General features: G+C 38.3%; 1 protein-coding gene across 2 annotated transcripts in view; it reads left to right on the top strand.

The window, feature by feature from the left end:
* Pde4b (phosphodiesterase 4B) overlaps positions 1-20636 on the top strand; it is a 495117-nt gene that overhangs the window by 367269 nt on the left and 107212 nt on the right. For both annotated transcript variants that reach the window (XM_090334674.1, XM_090334675.1), the window contains 3 exons: positions 1905-2099; positions 13060-13096; positions 13191-13261. In XM_090334674.1, the coding sequence (XP_090190800.1) occupies positions 1905-2099; positions 13060-13096; positions 13191-13261 (303 nt within the window). The remainder of the gene's footprint in view (positions 1-1904; positions 2100-13059; positions 13097-13190; positions 13262-20636) is intronic.

Genomic DNA, 20636 nt, shown 5'->3' with positions numbered 1-20636 from the left:
GTACATGGGGAAAATCTTATGATCTCTCAAGACCCCAACCCATGGGATAAAATAAAATTTAGATGGAAAAATACTAATAATGATGCTATTCTTTACTATTTTTACATATTTTATAAAACATCCTTATATTACTTTTAGAATGACTTTTGTTAATCTAAAGAAGGATAAGATCAAATGTGTGCCCTGATGAGGCAAGGACAAAAATTATCCTAATTTCCCTAAATCAATAATGCCCCTGTTTATGTGCTGGGTTCTACTGCTGTAGATTAAGTTTCCTCCATAATTGTATTTCAGTTTGTGTGATATATTCATTTTGCTTGGTCAGTCTGTTTACAGCCTCCTCCTTGCCCATGTACTCCACAGTCCCCAACCCCTTGTGCCCTAGCTGTGTGGGAAGTATTGTGATGTCTGCCTGTTAATTTTGCTGTGACTGGGACTGATGTCTGGTTGGTGATTCATGTTTGTTCCCAAGTTGTACATCTGTGTTGGTTGCTTTGAAACTGTGCCCCCGGGGAATATAAAAGGCCATTTGTCTAAAACTGCTTCTTTGCATCAGAGAATTCTCCCATCTTCTTCTAAATTCCAACAAGCTCTCCTGTGAGTACAGCAATGAGGCAAGGAAACAAAATCAAAGCAGAATATATGGAGAGAGCCTCGGTATCTGGGTCTAGTCTCAGCTCAGCTGACAGGGGTGAATAGCTTGGGTATTCAAACTAGAACAGAATGCCCTCCGAACTTGAACTTTAGGCTACAGTTTTGCGGACTTTCCCTCTGCCTCTGGGAATGCCTCTAGAATAAAAGAGGGCAAAGTGAGCTCCGATGGTACACGCAACCAAAAGAGTTATGAGAGATGGGCGGGCATCTCCACTTGGCGCGTCTTCTAAGATGTTAGCGCAGATACACACAGCAGTGATATTCATAACATTTAATAACTAGTTGCCGCATGAACCAAGTCCGTGGATTCAGGCCATCATGCTGGAGCTCAAGATCCCCTGCTGTTCCAGACACCAAACCTTTAGTTACTGGCTCACCATGTAGTTCAGCCCATCCTGGAGGGCAAGGGCTAGCGGCTGGATGCCAAGAGCTTAAAATTTATTCTGTTGCTTTAATATCCAAAAGTCAGTACAGATACACACAAGATACAAGAATAGCCAAGCAATCTCAAAGCTTGTGCTCACTGTTAGGCTCTGAGTACCTTTTAAGAACTTGTGTTCCGTGTCCTTAAAAAGGGGGCAGATCCAGCATCTCTGTCTCCCAGCTCAACAAGATTGGGTGGAACGAAAGAGCTCTTCTCCACAAAGGTTCTCTTCATTTTGCTCTGCAGCTAATATGGATCTCACCTAAGAGAAGGTTGCAGTATGTTTCATTATGTTTTTATTTGCTGTAATGTATGTGGCTTACAACAAAACTCTACCTCTGGCAAGTGTATGAGAGATGTCTGGGGACACTGGCTTGCTAAAGAAATGCATAGATGGCAGCTTGAAAACCCAAATACCTATTAGGTTGTTGTCTCTTTTACTTGTCCTTTAACCCAGAGAGTTTCTGGATTTAAACAGTGAAAGGAATTCACAGTTGGTTATCCAGTGTGCCCTACTGGAGCTATGATGACAAGAGTCTTAGGTTGTAAAGAATTGTGTTGGAAGACACGGGGCTTCCAAGACTCCAGCTACAAGTTGTAATTGTTCCCCCTTCTCTGCATCTTCATTTTGTGCAGTTTCAGTCACCCGTGCTCAACTATGGTTCAACATACTGTGGAAAATTCCAGAAATGAGGAATTCATAAGTTTGAAATAACTTACTATATATATATATATATGCCAAGTACCTATGTGGGTCCTTGATGTATATTAGTTGTCTTCTACCTGTGATTCTCATTTGACCAGAGTTCTCTGCTTTCTTTTGAAGCTTTGATGTGGAAAATGGCCCTTCACCAGGTCGGAGCCCACTGGATCCCCAAGCCAGTTCATCCTCTGGGCTGGTGCTTCATGCCACCTTCCCTGGCCACAGCCAGCGCAGAGAGTCTTTTCTCTACAGATCAGACAGCGACTATGATTTGTCACCAAAGGCTATGTCAAGAAACTCATCACTTCCAAGCGAGCAGTGAGTATAGCTCTTCTTTTCTGACTGCTAAATCTCATACTTTATTCTCATTTAAGCCTGTCACATAAAGAGTAATGGCTCCTCTTTAACCAAAGGAGACAGGAAGGAGAAAGTAAAACAGAGACGACAAACATGGCCATCTTAAGGACATTACTGCTCCATAACATGTGGATTTGTAGCTTGGATTTTATCCAAGGGCTTTAACCACCTGAGGCACAATGCTCAATTCACATCTGTTATTGATATTATTTTTTAAAAAATCATTGGTCTTCATTTCCTAAACTCCTAAATTGTTTATAGGTTGAGAGTCTGAACACATTTTGCAAGTCACATTTGAAATTGCCCCTGCATGTGAATTTTGTATGATGCTCCATCAGAAAAGAATGGTAGTAGGTTATCTGCATTTATCCCCACATGGATAGTTAACCATGGTGTTATTCTCTATCTTCTTGGGTGTTATCTCTATATCTTCTTGGGAACTTTCACACAATGGTTCCTTGTTTCCTGGATTCTTGATGAGACACAACACATACTCCATTGCCCTGGCCAGCACAGATAATGTTTTTTTGTTTTGCTTCTCTTAATTGTAGCTTACTAGCAATGAGTGGATTGCCTATTTAATTTCTAAAACAAAATAAAATGGGATACTAAAATCTATGCTTTAAAAGGTTTCTGGGCACACATACAAGTGTTTTTAACATCAGATGCTGTAAAAAAAAAGTATCAATAACTCCTTAATGTCTACAGCTTGGAAAAGTCCACTGGGTTCTCTTTCTCATTAGAAAAGAAAGCCACAAAGGTTTGCCTTCCTGTGAAGGGGCAGAGGGTATTTAAAAAAATATATCACCCAAGATATTTTCTGCCAGAAAATGTTAATGGAACTACTCCAGCTGTATTTTAATCATTGTGAGACAAAAGCTGATGTTTGAACTCATTTGAAAGAACTGAAACTCACTGGTATACCATGCAGTATGCCAGGTTCTGTGGATAACATATGAACATAGCAAAAAAGTGACAGATGAAACTAAAATAAATTTCATTCCCTCCAAAGTTTCTAGTCTCAAAGAGACTACAGCTAAACAGAAATGAGAAATAAGAGAAAAGCACATATATACACAGAACTACAGAGCGGGTATGATTCATGAGACCACATTCCCTTACATCAGTTATGTCTATTAAGTGTCATAGAAACCCTGTCTGAGAGGATTCGCTATTAACCCCACTCTTAGATGATGACTCTGAGACACTGAGAAACTGGCCCCTATCCTATAACTATGTATCATGCTGTATCCCATGTTATAGCTAATGATGACACTGTTAGTCCATCTTCTGTTGTTACAACAAAATATCTGAGACTGTACGTGATAAGTAAAGAGGTTTATCTGGTTATTTCAGTGGCTGGAGGGTCAAAAGAGCATGGTTCTTCTCTCTGCCTACATTTCTACATGGCAGAAAAATAGAAAAGGAACTCTCCCTGTACAGAAGGCCAAGAGGAACAAGATGATCTTGTCTTATAACAACCCACTGAAATGAAAACTAACATATATTAATCCTTTCTGAGCAAAATACTTCCAATACCTCACCACCTGGTACTAGTGCTCCCTCCATTCCTTTAAGATTCCATCACCTCGCAGCATCACCACATGAAGGACCAAATTTATAACACCTGAACTTTTCCTTGGAGGACACAAGAAATTCAGACCCAAACCATAGCAATGAGCACATTCAAAACTATTGGATTTCTGTTTGTTCATGTTCGTCTACCTGTGAATAGTATTGGCGTTACTAGCCTGGAAAGAAACCAATGAAGAGGCTGGAAAAGAAGAACCAGATTGAGCTTGATCAAGTAGAGTTGGCTTGAATATCCTACTAATTCTCTCCTACATCAAGATAAAATCACAGAAGCTTTCTAGATTTCATTGTGAAGGAATATAGGTTAGTTGGTAGGCTCACAATAATTCAGCTTCATTCACATGGTAATTCATAGACAAAAGACTAGCTTTAGAACTGAGTCATTCTCCCAATGAATTCTCACTCAAATTAATAATTTTAAACTTGAAGAGAATTTAGAGACTACAGTCCAACTCAGTGGACACTTGATAAGAGATGTAGTACTAGGTGCATTGTATACAGGAACGCTGTTACTACTAAAACTTTCCTTTGCAATTTACTGACCAAAAAATATTTCCCCCAAACATTAGGACCTACTGAATGTCACCAATTTATAGTTAAGAAGGTAAGAATTAAGTATATAACTTATCTAGTATCATGAAAAGAAAGAATTTTTAAATAAGAAGAATGAGATGAAAGGAGAGTCTTGCCTAAGAATGCAGAATTGGCATAGTATAATATTACAATATGTTGATAACAGGATATATTAAAATATTTGTGAATAAAAATGGCACATGATTGTACTTTGAAAACATTTTACATTACAGTGGAAAATTTCATGTTTGCCAGCATGAAAATTTATATTTACTATTACAAAAGAGAACAGAATGTGGAGTTAAAATAATATCAATATTCTTCTGGTATTTCATTTGATCAGGACTATGTCAGGAAGTCCAGTTTCACATATACCTATGGGTCTAAACCAAAGTAATGTTTACAGGGCTCTTTATCCCTAGAAAGCTCAGAAGAATCTAAAATAGAGGACAAGAAGCCCTAGGCTCCCCACCTCTTCACCTGCCTTTTACAATAGATTTAGAGAGATGATGGGTCATGATATAGAAAAGAAATGGCTTGAAATGGCTGTTACATGATGTCCCCTGCATCCATCAGGTTCAATTCAGAACAGTTATGAATTTATATGAAAAGTGGAAGTTTTCATATAATTCTGTTGCACTAAATCCTAATAATTGTAGAAACATTAGCTTTTAAGTATTGCTTGCCCAAAATCTCTCAGAAAAAAAAATAGGAAGAAATTATAGATGGGGAACTAGGCAAAAGGGATTGGCTGGGAAAAGACAAATAGAAAATTCAAAATGGCTTTAACTTTGACAATAAAGGGGAGGTAAAAGTAAAAAATTCTAGTAATGAAAAAGTCTTCACAGTGTTCCCAAAGAAACTTGAGATGCTTTCCTGGATGTGGCAATAATCTGCTTGTGTCTGTTCCGTTCTTGGATTACAGCCATGTCTATCGTAACCTCTTCTCAGATTGAGGTACAAATTTCCAAGAGGAGAAATAAAGTACTGGAAATTGGCAAGGGTACTCTTATTGCCCAAAAGTGTGTCTAGAACTGCCCTGCACAAAAAGCAGTTTTGATTATGGATCTGTGAAGCCAAAGGAAGGAGGCACGAAGTTGTTTTGTTTTGTTTTGTTTTGTTTTTCCATATAGTCACATCATGTGCACAGCCTGACAGGGATAGAGTGCCTTTGAATGCTGCCATTTACATGGAGGTTAAGAGGGTTCCAGAAAGGGTTGTCAAGGGAAATGAGACCTAGGGACCAGTATGAAACAGTACAAATAAGACTCAAACTTAAGACCCACTAATTTATTGTCTACCAACGACTACTCTATTCTTTCTTTGACTTACATCCATCCATTCCTCTAACTCATGCTAGAGATGTTAAAGGCATTGGATCTTTCTATGATCTAAATTATCTGTCAGGAAAACCACATATCTCTTAAATATGCAATATTTAAAGTACTTTACATATATCAATTCATCGAATCCTGATATCCTCAATGTGGTAGGTACTATCATTTTCTCCTTTAAAGAGAAGAGCATTGAGAAACCAGAGTTTGAATTCAGAGTCCATGCACCTATGCTTTTGAGAATATCCAGTCTATCAACTCTGCATGAAGCTGAAAACTATAAATGACGTTTATTTCTGCTTGCGTGGCTTTCAAGCTCTAATGAGCATCATATTCATTTTCAATTTTACTAAGGATTTACCTAAATAGGTTCTTGACTATGCCTTCAAAGAAGCTCAAAGATTAGCTCCTTTGAAGAGCTAAAAGATATATGAGAGAGAAGGCCAGTGTGCTAACTAACTCTGGTAATGGCTGACACAGTGGGAGGCCCTGCTCAGTAAGGGCAAAACAGCCAACATGAGGGTTAGGGAAGTGGTGAAAGGGAAGAAACAAGAACCTTGTCATTAAAGGCCCAGAATTGTTCTTTATGCTGAGCGCAAACTGTGGGGAGCTAGTACAGGCTTTAATTTTAGGAAGGAAGATACATGATCAGATGTTTGTTTGTGAAAGATGGCTCTAATTGCAGTGTGAAGGATGATTTGGAGAATGGAAAAGCTTAAAGAACCAGATGGGAGGCTGCTTTGGTAATACATATAATAGAGGATGGCAGACCACATCAGAGGAGGTTCAGTGGGAGATTCATAAATATTTGCAACTTAAAATCAACAAGGGTTGGTGGTTAGTGTGAAGTAAAGGAGAGGGGCATTTCAGGCTTGGCTAACAAGATAGTCAATCGCATCATTTCCCTGAGATCAGGAACTTGCTTTCATCACATGAAATAATGTCTGTGAAAGTACGTTGTAAACTAATGTGCAATAGAAGGCGAGTTCATTAGACTTCAATAAGGGGTGGCATTAATATCTTATGGAAGCTCTGAACAGCTGTGAAGAAAGGCATACAACTCTTTAATTTTAATAACAACACTATATCCTACTAATAAGAACATTTTTGACAGTACTGGAGCTTGACCTCAAGACCTGGGCACAGTCCCTGAGCCACTTTGTGCTCAAGGCTAGCAGTCTAGTGCCACTTCAGGCCTTTTCTGAGTGGCCAATTGGAGATAAGAATCTCATGGATTTTTCTGTCCAGTCTGGCTTTGAATGGCAATCCTCAGATCTCAGCCTCCCGAGCTAGGATTATAAGTGTGAGCCATTGGCACCTGAATAGGAATATCTTTTACTAAAATATTTTATGCAACAAAAACTTATTAAAATATACAAGTATATTCTAGGAACCTCATTTTGCAAATGAAAAAATCGAGATATGGACAGATTGTCTAGTGACTCACAACTAATAATACTTCAGCTGGCAGCAATTAATTCTGTCAAATATCTATCCACTAGTGTTCATCAGCATATAAGACAGACTAAAATCAGTGATAAAGGGAATACAAGAACCATTCTGTATTTAGAGAGAAAACAGAGAAGTGCAATTAATTAATCAAGTTCAGACTGTAGCAGTTAGAAGCAGCAATTTGTGTTTTGCTTTCTAGATAACTTATTATTATCTAATTAACACTACACCTCCAAGAATAAACCTCCAAGTATATTCTAAGACTCAGCTCCATAACTAGCCTTCTCATCACTACTCTGTATTCATCCTGTAAACTTGTAATGTACTACTGTGGTCACTAGAGGGTACTCATGCTATAATTGTAAGTAGCCCTGGTCCAGAGAGGAACTGCTTTCAGCAAAACCTAGATACATAAGGCCATATAGTATGATGCTAAATGAAAGGTTCTCTAGGATATAGAAACAAAAGCCATATAATGAGTGATTGTTGTCCTTAATGTACTGTGTTATCTCTCATCTGTTTTGCTGTCCCTTGGTTATCTCATATTGTTACAGTATCTCACTCTGTTATCTGATATATTGAATATATTTGTATTTGGTTATTTGAAATTGGATAGGGAAGGGGGGAAAACAAGATGAGGGGAGGGGGTAGGGGGAGGAAAATGGGGACCAAGACATGTGAAAGGGTATCAATGTATGTTAATTAATGCACCTTCTATCTGGCAAATATAATGTAACCCTTCTATTAATTAAAATAAAAAATATATGAAAAAAGAAATTATGGTAAATAACATCAGTTTTTGTAAAGTATTTGTTATTTCGAAGCTACCTTATTCCTAGTAGAGAATGTGAGAATTTAAAAATTCCTAATGGTTTAACAACAAGTAGAGGCTTGTTTTCTTTGTTTCATTTTGTGTCTTCCTTATTAGTTACAAAGCAGTTGATAATGTTTCCAGCAGCTATTGTCAGGTATATATCATTTAACTCTTGCCACCCTCATCCTTTCAGGGAGTCATTTCAGGGGATCTGCAAGACCTTTTCCTGCTTCTGATTGGTTCATGAATCTCAGAAGTAACATCTGAGCACCATACTAATAGTGTTGTTTGTTTCTGAAGAGAAATTTACCATTTGCAGTTTTAGTACCTCTCCCTCACTCATCACTGTCTGCTCCAGGAAGTCAGGATACAGATATTTGCTCATACTATGTCACTTTCATCAGATGTTTAGAATCCAGAAACTCAGAAGCCATTGAAGATCTGCTTGCACCTGAATTAATTACCTTATCCCAGACTTGTCGATATCTCAGGAACAGTGCAAACTTCAGACATCAGAAATAACTGCAAGTTCTTTCACTCATCTCAAAAATCATATGATGAAAACTTTGGGAGGGAAATTTGGGGTACAATTCATTACACCTGCTTTCCTGTTAAACTCATATCATCTCTCCTTTTCCAAGAGCCCTAAGCTTCTTTCTTGGCGTCAATATCTATCTCTACTGCCAGCTCTGGAACCCATCTGCTGCCATCACCTTAACCATGTCCTAAATCTGTAGCTTGGATGCCTTTATTCAGTATCTCCATCTTTCAGGTGTCGATGGTTATCTTACACTCAACACGTACCCCCCAAATTCAACAGTACCTTAAGACTTCCCCAATGTCTTCTCATTTTCTTATTGGTCTCCATGACCCTTTTCTTAGATACTTCTTGATACATTGTAAATAGTCTACTCAGGAGGCTGAGATCTGAGTATCATAATTCAAAACTAGCCCAGCCAGGAAATTCTGAGACTCTTCTATCTACTAAAACTACAAAAAAATTTTTTTTGATGTGGACCTATGGCAAAAATGGTAAAGTGCTAGCCCTGAACAAAAGAAGCTCAGAGACAGTGCCTCCTAGGACCCTTGGTTCAAGACCCAGGATGGGCACCAATAAAGTAAATAAATAACTACATAAATACTATTTATGAAGTTAAATTCTGAATCATGGGAAGACCACTGCAGTCCCTTCAATGTGACCCTTCTTTGTTTCTTGGCTAATTTCTTCTCATGGACAAATACCTCCAGCTACTCCATCTGAAACTGTTCTCTAACCAATCCATTCTTCAACATCCATCACATTTTACTTTGTGCCATACTTTCTATCCCACTAACAACCTTCACTGTTTCGTCTTTCTTCCTATTGAGTTCAGAACTACTTTCAAGGTCTATGCACTGGCCATCACATGAGAGTGAGAACCTTGTAAGCTTATTGTTCATGTTAATATACTTTAATATACTCAGCTCCACTCTGACAGCCACCAAGTATCTCATGGACTCATTCAGTGTTTTTGCGTTTTAATCTGCTTATTCTTGCCAGTTTTCTCATTGATAGCATCTACCAAGTTCTGACCTTTAGAATTTATCTCAAATACCCCTACTCCATCAGGCCTTTTCTACTTATTCTAGCTTACAAGTAACCTCTTCTTTATACCACGTTAAGTATCTATGTTTTAAATTTCTCATTCTATATTTATGTGTAAAAAATTTTTAAATATTATTATTGTGATTAATAGAAGGGTTACATTATATTCACCAGATAGAATGTGTATAACTTCACAAACATTGATACCCTTTCTCATGACATGCTCCCCATTTCCCTACCATTCTCCCCACGCTCATTTGATTTCCCCCCTTCCCTATCCAATTTCAAATAACCAATTAAGCACATATAAAATATATCAGATAACAAGGTGAAATATTGTAACAATATGAGATAACCAAGGGATGGCAAAAGAGATGAGAGATAACATTGTACATTAAGGACAATAATCACTCATTATATAAATTTTGTTTCCTTATCCTGGAGGTCCTTACATTTAGTGTAATACTATTTGGTCTTATGTCTCTAGATTTTGTTCTATTGTAAATCTTTGCTAGGAGAGCCCAAGGTTTCTACTGATTATGACAAATGAGGGAGACTATTGAGCCTATGTTCCTTTGAATCTGGCTTACTTCACTTAATATGATTTTTCTAAGTCTTTCCATTTCCTTACAAATGGGGCAATGTCATTCTTTCTGACAGCAGCATAGAATTCCATTGTGTACAAATACCACATCTTGTTGATCCACTCATCAACTGAGGGACATCTGGGTTGGTTCCATATCTTTGCTATGGTAAATAGTGCTGCAACAAACATTGTTGTGCTGGTGGATTTAGTATGTCTTTGTTTCTGGATGGTTGGGTAAATGCCAAGTACTGGAATTGCTGGGTCATAGGGGAGTTCTATGTTTACTCTTTTGAGGAACTGCCATACTGCTTTCCATAGTGGTTGAACGAGTTTGCACTCCCACCAACAGTATAGTAGTGATCCCTCCTGACCACAACCCCTCCAGCATCTGTTGTTATTAGTTTTCTTAATCCTGGCCATTCTAACTGGAGTGAGGTAGAATCTTAGAGTTGTTTTGATTTGCATTTCTTTTATGACCAAAGATGTCGAGCATTTCTTCATGTGTCTGTAGGCCATTTTTATTTCTTCTTCAGAGAAGACTCTCTTTAAGTCTTTGGCCCATCTTTTAATGGGATGGTTATTTTGGAGATTAGTTTTGGAGTGATTCAATGTTTTGAGCTGTTGATATATTTTAGATGTGAGGCCTTTGTGTGGTTAGTGAAGATCTTCTCCCATTTTGTAGGCTTCCTAATTAATTTACTAGCTATGTCCTTTGCCATACAGAAGCTCTGCAGTTTAATGCAGTCCCACTTATCCAGCCTTTCTCTGATTTGTTGTGATTCTTGGTCCTTATTAAGGAAGTTTCGACCTGTGCCAAGGAGGCCTAGTGTATCTCCTATTCCTTCTTGTAAAGTTTTCAGTGTGTTGGCTTTTACCTCGAGGTCTTTGATCCATTTGGAGTTAATTCTAGTGCAGGGTGACAAAGAAGGGTCCAAGTTTACTTTTCTGCAAGTGCTTAACCAGTTCTGTCAGCACCACTTGTTGAAGAGGCTGTCTTTCTTCCATTCTATTTTTTGGGCTCCCTTATCAAAGATTAGGTGGCCATAGGTCTGTGGTTTAATATCTGGGTTCTCAGTTCTTTCTATTCCATTGATCTTCAGGCCTGTTTTTGTGCCAATACCAAGCTGTTTTGATTATTATAGGTCTATAATAGAGTCTAACATTTGATATTGAAATTCCTCCTGTGCTGTTCTTTCTACTAAGAAGTGTTTTTGCTATACGGGGTCTTTTATTATTCCATATGAAATTTTGGATTGCCTCTTCTATTTCTTTAAAGAATGGCATTGGAATATTGATGGGTATTGCGTTGAATTTGTAGATAGCCCTTGGCAAGATTGTCATTTTCATGATGTTGATTCTTCCAATCCAGGAGCATGGGAGGTTTTTCCATTTCCTCAGTTCTGCTTTAATTTGTGTAAAACATTTTTTTAAAATACTTTTAAGTGGTCAGGGACTAGAGAAAAAAAACTAGGAAATGGAAGGAAGAAGTGACTTTATCCACAAAAGAAATGTTCACATTGCCTGGACTGTGAAATGGGAACCACTCTGTATAACCTCTTTGTACAGCAATAAAGTTAAATTAAAAAATACTTTTCAGTCTCTCACACTCTGTTTTAATTTGTGGGATCATAAATTCTGTAAAGTTTAATATGAAATCCGTACAATATCATAAAATGAGAAGCATGGTATGTACTGGCACGGATTTCAGTAATCAGACAGCTCTTCCACATGTTCTCTCTGTGTTAGTTAAGCAGCTATTTAGTAACCCAGCATCTTGATGTCACCTCAAACATGAGAAGGGGAAGACTACTTGCCTCATAGCTCTGTTACAAAAGTTAAAATGAGATAATGCACATAAAAGGCCTGACAAAATAATCACACATGGCACACATGGCGATTGTGTAATTACACTTTTTTCATTGTGTAATTATTCTTTGTGTGTGGGGGGGTGTAAGCTAAAGCAAATACACCAGACAATGTCTAGTTAACCTTGAGGAGAGCTCTAGCTAAAGCCAAGGTGGAAAGTATTCTATTAAATAGGATGCTATTAAAAGTGTATGCTGCTCAACTATGGATCCTCAGCTCTCACCCAGGTCCTGGTACAAGACAGATTGCTCTGATGTAGCTAGTGAATCAGGGATGGTCTCTGTGTGGTAATAGTTCGGCTGAAGAGGTTAGAAGAGACAAAAAGGGGAGCTCGGCATCACAGGCTCCTGTTCTGCACTTGGTCCACATCATAACAATGCACTGGCATGAGTTTGTGACTGTAGCCCAGGCCAGCGTGTCTTCTCAATCTTTAAAAGCTTGCTAAGGAAAGCTTATGTGAATTTATTAAAATCAGTGCTAGAGAGACAATATATTCTTAAAGTTACAACACATTAAGAACAGCATAATTAGGTTTGGGGGACCAGATGAAGTACAATATTCTGATTTTTGTAGGTTTGGTCTGACCCATTAAAACCCTATCCTTGGGTATTTTTAAGGGGAAAAATAGCATATTAAAAACAAAGAAGTAACGGGATTCCCAGACAGGAATCTCTGTTTAAATACCATTAAGGCTGTGGTTCAAATCAACAAAAGCCAGGAAATCCAAAGTTAACCTTTATCCAGCCTGTTATACCATTTTTTTCCAATGCTGTGTGTGCCTGTGAAGAACAGCTCTCCCTTTGAATTTCCTGGCTCTAGTAACCAAAATCCACAAGTCACTTTGAATTACAATACTCTGCACTGCTACATAATGGTGCTATGCCCTGAGGATACATGCTTACTTGTAAAGGCTTAAATGTGAAACCCTTGTAAATCTAGAATCCATGAAGCAGCTAAGATATATACATATATACACATATAGGAATATATGTATGTAATGTATATATGCATATGTACATACACATATATACATGTACATATGTGTATATATATACACCCACACAGAACTATAGATTAATATTACAATTTTAATGTTTCTTTTTTATCTTTTTCACTAGACATGGTGATGACTTGATCGTCACTCCTTTTGCCCAGGTATGTATTCTGCTTGTCCTAGCTTGCTCTTACTACATGGGAATTCTAAGTATGGCCATTCATCTCTAACCAATCTAATGAAATCTTCTCCTAGGTCCTGGCCAGCTTGCGAAGTGTGAGGAACAACTTCACTCTACTCACAAATCTTCATGGAACATCCAACAAGTAAGCACTGATTTTGGTTACAGTCACAAAACTTTGAATAGCATTTCTACAAGTAACTATTACATAGAGGAATAGTCTCCACAGTAAGTTAAGATACACAAAGAAATCTGAAAATCAATGGAGCAATATAATATTTTAGAATTGGTAAAACACTAGAAGTTATGAGGCCTGAGTTTTATTAATTTTGTACCCTTAGCACAGTTAACCATAGGGACTCAACAGATGAAATTATGATATTTTGTTTGACTCTGTATCCGAAATGGCCCTTAAGGCCATTAAGCTAAATTCTTTTTGAGTAAGCTATCAATTATTTTAGAAATTCAAACTCAAAGGTAGAAAACTTCCAAGTCCATAAAGACTATTTTTAAATGATATAAAAACAGGTTCATGAAGTTTGGTAAGTAAAAGTAGAATTACATTCTTCTCTGTCATCAGATAAATATATGACCTTGGTCACTTCAATTTACATCTTTGATCCTCAGTCTTCTCATGTGTAAAAATGAAGAAGTTGAATTTGCTTTTCCTATACTAACTTTTTCCTCAAAATAATTTCTATCTATGAACTAACTCAACTTCGTAAAATCCATTCTACTGCATATTTTAAAAGTTTATCTCAGGCTTAGGAAACAGTAGAATCCATTATTCTGGGATCCATCAAGTATTTATTTTGTATGTACTATTCATTCTCTTTTTCTGTTTTTTGCCAATCCTGGGGCTTGAACTCAGGGCCCTGGGCACTGTTTCTGAGCTTCTTTTGCTTGAGGCTAGCACTCTACCATTTCAGCCATAGCGCCATATCCAGCTTTTTCTGTTTATGAGGAATTGATCCCCTGGCTTCATGCATGCTAAGCAAGCACTCCACCAATAAGCCACATTCCCAGTCCATGTACTCTTCATTCTTGCATAGGTGTATATTTACATTATCAAATACTTGCTGAGCACCTATTTTTGTCCCGAGTACTGATGATCAAAACAGACATGTTTCCTGCCCTTTTCAGGCATTTAATGTGAAGTTCCTAAAGATAATATAGTAAGTAATCAGACCAAGTCTCTAGCCACATGTGACTATGTTTGACAATTGCAGTCTATTGGCTCCCTGTATGTTCTCTTCTCTACCTCTTCTTTCTTCTCTGACCTATCGCATTTAGCTAAGTTGCTCTTACTAAGTGGCTACAAGGCATTTTGAAAATCTTTTCACTGTGTTTTTTTTTAAGTGAGTACTTGGGTTTGAACTGAAGGCATCCCTGTTGGGCAAGTGCTCTGAGCCATGTCTCTAGCTTTGCTTGGCTCTTTGGCATTTGTTTTAGAGATAGGATCTTGATTCCTGATCAAGTATGCATTTGGACCATGATCCATATATTTTAGGCTTCTCACCCTAGCTGAAATGATAGGGAATGTGCTGCAACAGCCAGCTTCTTCCACTTAGATGGAGTCTTATAGACTTTCTAGCCCAGGTTTAAAATTATAAACTTGAACTACAAACTTGTCAATCACAGCCGCCCAAGTAACTGATGATAGCCGTGTGCTACGACCATCAAGATCTTTGTCATTCCCTGTTTGGAACTCTGACATCCCTAGACAGTGTGCCCCTGACACCAACCCTTGAGTTGGTTTTGCTTCAAATTTTTAAGTAGTAGAATTCCACCTAGTCCACATTCCACAAATAATGATTTAAAAAAAATACCTATCTCTGGTATTGTTACTGGCAAGGAAACAAAGCTTAAGAAAAGTAAATAACGTCCATAGGACTATTCAGCTTTCAGAAAGCTATACTAATACATGGAACCTGGAGCACTGTCTCACAGTGTAGTGTTCTCACAGACTGCACCTGTTAAGTTCCCCTGAATTATAGGAGGCATTCCTGGAAATTTTTAGAAGAGATAGATCCTTAGGAAGAAGTTGTGCAATAGAGGGCAGTCAGACAGCCTGGAGACATTTGCTAAGGCAGGATCTTGAGGAACTGACACGTGAGGATGACACTCTTGGACAGAATAATGTAGGTGGGAACCTGGAGGAAAGGATGAAGGACATATTTCAAAGGAACAACTGGACTCAGAAGGACCGCACTACTTAGCTGCAAGAAGTAGGCAACAGTTTTTCTATTTGTTTGTTTCTGTGTTCTTGGGCTTTCTTCTCTGTTAGCACTACTTGGGCATCTAGCCTGCCCTGGTGATTAATAAGCTATGTCAGCTAAAACCACTTTCTCAGTAAGCCTTGAGGGGTTCTGGGCCACATAAACTTTCAGGAACTAAGTACTCTGAGCTTATTATTACCATACACAGACCTGACCTCGAGCTCATTCTCACGATCTGCCTGAGAAAATGATGACCCCTTGTGCCACACAAATTAAGGAGAATGTGTCTCCAGCACTAAGATATCTATTCTTCTTCCACAGAGACCCATCAATATGTGGGCAGAGTTGATACTTATGTCAATGGTAAACACTTTTTGTATAACCAATAGCAAAAAAACAAAACTTTTCAGGCAGGCAAATTCCCTCTTGAGCTTCATCAAACTAAGTTAAGATTGTTTTAGTGTAGCCCAAGGAATGAGACCGTGGGTCCCAACCAATGAATGGTTCTGAGCTATGGGTGGGATAATCTGTGGAAATCTGAGGGTCCATTTAATGCATCCCACTCTATTTATGTATGTCCAATATTCTCAGACAACTAAAGAAAATTGAAGAGAAGGCTCTGAAAACAGAATTCTCAGTCAGAAGTATCCACAAGCATCTCTTTCCTCCCCCACACACATTAACTTACATTAACAACTGAAATGGGGAGATTCATAGAATTCAGAAGTTGTTTTCTGGGATATTTAACTTTGGTTCCAGGATGCCACTCCCTGCCTTGAATGTAACATTTAAGCAATAATTATGTCCTTGGAGTAGTTTTCATGAGACATCTGGTTAGCGTGGTTTATTATATGAAAAAAGAACTCCCACATAGAAGTACGCCTTTCATAAGTTAGGATTCCTTTTATCTTTTGGCTCTCTGTGATGTATAAAAGTGGTTCATTGTTCTCCTGAGCTTTGGCACCCAAAGGGTGAAAATCCCAGAGTTCCTGTGGAGGTGATTTCTTTGCACTTTCATGAAATATTTCATTGAGGTATGTTTGATTGAGCCAGTATTTCTTGGCTGCAAGTTAAAAACCTACATTTCCTTTATCCTGAGAGTTAATTTTGAAAAAAAATGTGGCTTTTATTTGGGATTATTAAAGCATTTGTTGGCTTACAACAGACCCATGGAATGATATATTGCACCACGATAATGTGGAGTAATAATGGTGTGTGTCCATTATTCAGTAGTCTGAAGTTCAGAATGGAGTTTGAAGTAAGGTGGCCCCCATCATAATCTCTGTCACTAGTGTAATGCATGCCACGTGCAGCTACCAGGAAATCATGTACCACCACTGCCTTAACATTCATCCAAAGCATAGCTCAGTCAAAATGAATGTGATCTTTGAGAAATTATTAGTAACCACTTTCTAAAGTGTATACCTGAAATGTCTTTCACTGCTGTATGTACTTTGGCATGGGATTTAAATTAGCTGAGAATCATAAAATCGTGAGTATTCAGAGCTGGAAAAATCCTGGCCAAATTTCCTAGAGTAAGAGAAGAAATATATGGAAAACTCTTCACGCAGGACCTAGCACATTGTAAATCAGCAGTAAATGTTAGTCGCCGTCAGCTTACCTCAAGTGAGGAAGAAACCAAGAAGTTCCTTGAGTTGCCCAGGGCTACATAGTAGGAAGGTGTCAGAGCCAGGATCGGGATTCTTCTCTTCTTATTCATTGCTGGGTTCCGTCTCTACTGTGCTATTTAGAACTAGAAAGCATTAACTGCTGTGGCCCCATCCCCCACCATTCATGTCCACATCTCTAACATCCAGCATCTTATTATTGTGTCATGTGTTAAAGGCCATTGGAAAATGGGCAAACTATAATTTCCCCAATATCACTTCCCCCACAGTCATCACTATTTTCTAACTTGCAGCCTCATGCTTTATATACCATGGCTTCCACAAGTTACTCATTCCATTAAAATGTATCAAGCCTCGGGGCCGAGAGTTTGGCCTAATGGTAGAGTGCTTTCCTAGCATGCATGAAGTCCTGGGTTCAATTCTTCAGCATCACATACACAGAAAAGGCCAGAAGTAGTGCTGTAGCTCAAGTGCTAGAGCTCTAGCCTCAAGAAAGCCCAAAGACAGTGCTCAGGCCCTGAGTTCAAGCCCCAGAACTGGCAAAATAATTATATTAAGACTCTTCTTTGCACCAGGTATCAAGAATACAGGATAGCCCAAACAAACATGGTTTCTGCCTTTTGAAGCTTCCATACAAAGATGCTTGGTCTTAATTAGCTATTCTTAATAAAGGCCATATGTTTACAGATGACATCTAGGAAAACAGAATATTTACAGTATGTACAACTTTCAGAAATCACTGAGAGAATTAAGTCCTGTGAATAGTCATGTTAAAAATAAAATTGCATAGTTCAATGGCTTCTTCACACACACATCAAAAAAAAATCCTTCTTTGGAACTTAAGCGTAAATACAAAATAAAGCTACAAAAGAATTTTGTGAATTAATGAACATGCTTTGAATGTCTATGTCATACCAAATATGTCAGATTACAGGGATGCAACTGAGAAGGAGGGTCAGCCTTTGCTTTCATTTCTCTTAGGTGAGTGAGGAGACACACAGAAAAATGTGAACTTCAGTACAATATGTGTGATATAATGAGAGGGCAGGCATATGAGACAATGGCACAGGCAAGGGCCAATTACTGGACATTAAGCTCACCTTAGCAGGCAACAGGTCAGCATAGTCCAAGGATCTGTGAAAGAGGTCAAAGAGGAGACTGGTTGAAGAGGAGGAGAAGAGTATTATTTAGCAAATCTCTGCAAAGACATAGCAACAAGAGAGCATGAACAGTAGGCAGCATGTAGACTCAAAACCATAAGCACATCAGGTGATGGTTGTTCACATCTTAAATCTGAGCTACTCAGGAGGTTGTGGTATGAGGATCACCTTTTGAAACCAGCCCAGACAGAAAAGTTCCTGCGAATCTTATCTCCAGTTAACCAATGAACAAAAGCCCCAAGTGGAGGTATGGATAAGTGACAGAGTACAGGCTTGAGTGAAAAATCCAATTATGAGTGTGATGTCCTGAATTCAAGCCCAGTACCAGCATACATACAAAGACATTGCATACAGAAAGCCAGATAAAACATTCATAGAAAATGGTTCCTTACCTCACTTTCACATCGGTGGTTCATCTAATTAACAATCCATCAGCATTTTGGGAATTTCCAGTGTTTGATAGGAAATTTGTTGGTAAGATAGAAGAAAAAGTATCAGAACAGCAATCTGAAGGGAATGGAATACAGACAACTGCTAGAGATAATATTCACTCATTAAGATGAGGAACTAACCCTAAAGATAAAACACTATTGATGAGTGGAAAAGGGATTATGTCAGTTAGATAGGTAGTATCCATTGGAAAAGATACTTCCTTTTGGAAGGGTAGAGGAGATTTGGTGACAGAGGAATGACCTAAGAAATGGGAGGAAAGGGGTAGCACATGCTCAAGGCAATATGAGTTATTGGATTTAACTTTGATAAACTCTGTCCGTTTTTTCATCATACATTCATTAACCCACCTCTCCTACCATCCATGCATCCATCCATCCATTCATCTATCCATCCATTTAACAATCCACTTAAGTCTTCATCCTTCCATTCAATGTGTATTACTAAGTAGTTGGTATGGGACAGGCTTATTGGTAGTGAGTAGGCTGTTTCCTACCTACAAAAAGTTTAACTTTAATCTAAGAAATCATATACTAGACAGTGACTAATTAGACATTTCCTATTTTGTGTGCTTGTGTGTGCCAAACCTAAGACTTGAACTGAGGGCTTGGGTGCTGTCCCTGAACTATTTTGCTCAAGATTAGCACACCAGTTGAGCCACAGCTCCACTTCTAGCTTTTTAGTGATTAATTGGTGAGATGAGGCTCACATACTTTTCTGTCGTAGCTGGTTTGAAAACACAACTTTTCAGATCTCAGCCTCCTGAATAGCGAAGAGTATGGGCAGGAGGACTGGTATGCCGCTGGCAGTGCCTATTTCAATTACAGTTTTGAAGTTCTACAAAGGATAATTGCAAGTTGCACAAAAATACACAGCCTGTCAGTAGTTTGAGATGAAATGTCAGGTACAGAGGAGAAATCCTGAGAGATAGGGGCAGGGGAGGAGCAGGAGTGGGGTGGGGGGAGGGCAGTCAGAAGAGCAAAGGAGCTTTTAATGCCATGCCAGGAGTTTAGAATTTAATCTCTCAATTTTCCTGAAAAACAGCCCTCAGTATTAGTGCAGGTGTCCTCAGCAGATGGTGTAGTGAAACTTGGCTTTGAATCCTGCTATGCCAGTGAGGAAGTCAAGTGTGTTTCAGTATGTTGCTTAACTTCTGTAGGCTTCAGTGTTTTATCTTTAAAATGTAATGATAATACTTTCAGTGAATGCCAAAAATTATGGTGTCTCCCAGAGAATTAGCATTGGATGACAAAAATCTTTGATGCCACAGAGTCAAGTGCCTTTGTCTAGGATCACCCAGAGAATAAATCAGCAGTGTCTGGGATCGTCTCAATACATTCTTCAGTCATGATGTATGATTGCATAGGTCATCCCTGAGAAATCAGAGATTCATTTGCAGCATGTGAAAACTAAGAAAATAATCTATGTGGTCAAACCAATGTGAAGAAATGTCCTTAGCAACAGTAATGCCAGACTTTCGCTTCTATTTATGTGACTTTTTTCTCAAACTTCCTTGTGCAGGGAAATTCATGATAAAATTACATATACACACATGATCTATTACATTTTTATTAATAACATATTATTCATATTACAATATATTGTTTGTGTCCATTATGTCATATTAATACATTATATTTATATAATATAATATACATATTATATATTATATAGAATATTACATATTCTATAGAGTATTTTACAGACTATATAATGAATATATTGCGTGCAATATATATGCATATTCTCAGTCCTTGTGCCATATATACTGAAATATGCTCTCAGTGACAGAGAATAGGAAAGACATTTTGGAGCTCACTGCAGGAGCTTGATGCTCACGCATGCTCAGTAATTACTCTATCACTCATTGCCAGTGTTGGTGCTTACGGGGGTTGCAAATCACTAGCATCAGTGGTTGTGAAGATGTGGTTATCTGACTAGCAACATAGCATCATGGGGAAACTTGTAAGCAATGCAAACTGTGAAACACACGCAGCCACACTGAATCAGGAACTCCAGAGGGAGGATTCAGAAAGATGTTCCCTAAGCCCTCTTGAGGATTC

This window comes from Megascapheus bottae, chromosome 6 (genome assembly GCF_031878675.1).
Source record: "Megascapheus bottae isolate mThoBot1 chromosome 6, mThoBot2.hap1, whole genome shotgun sequence".
NCBI lineage: Eukaryota > Metazoa > Chordata > Mammalia > Rodentia > Geomyidae > Megascapheus > Megascapheus bottae.
The sequence above is the reverse complement of the archived record's forward strand: the minus strand, read 5'-3'. Positions and strand labels throughout refer to the sequence as shown.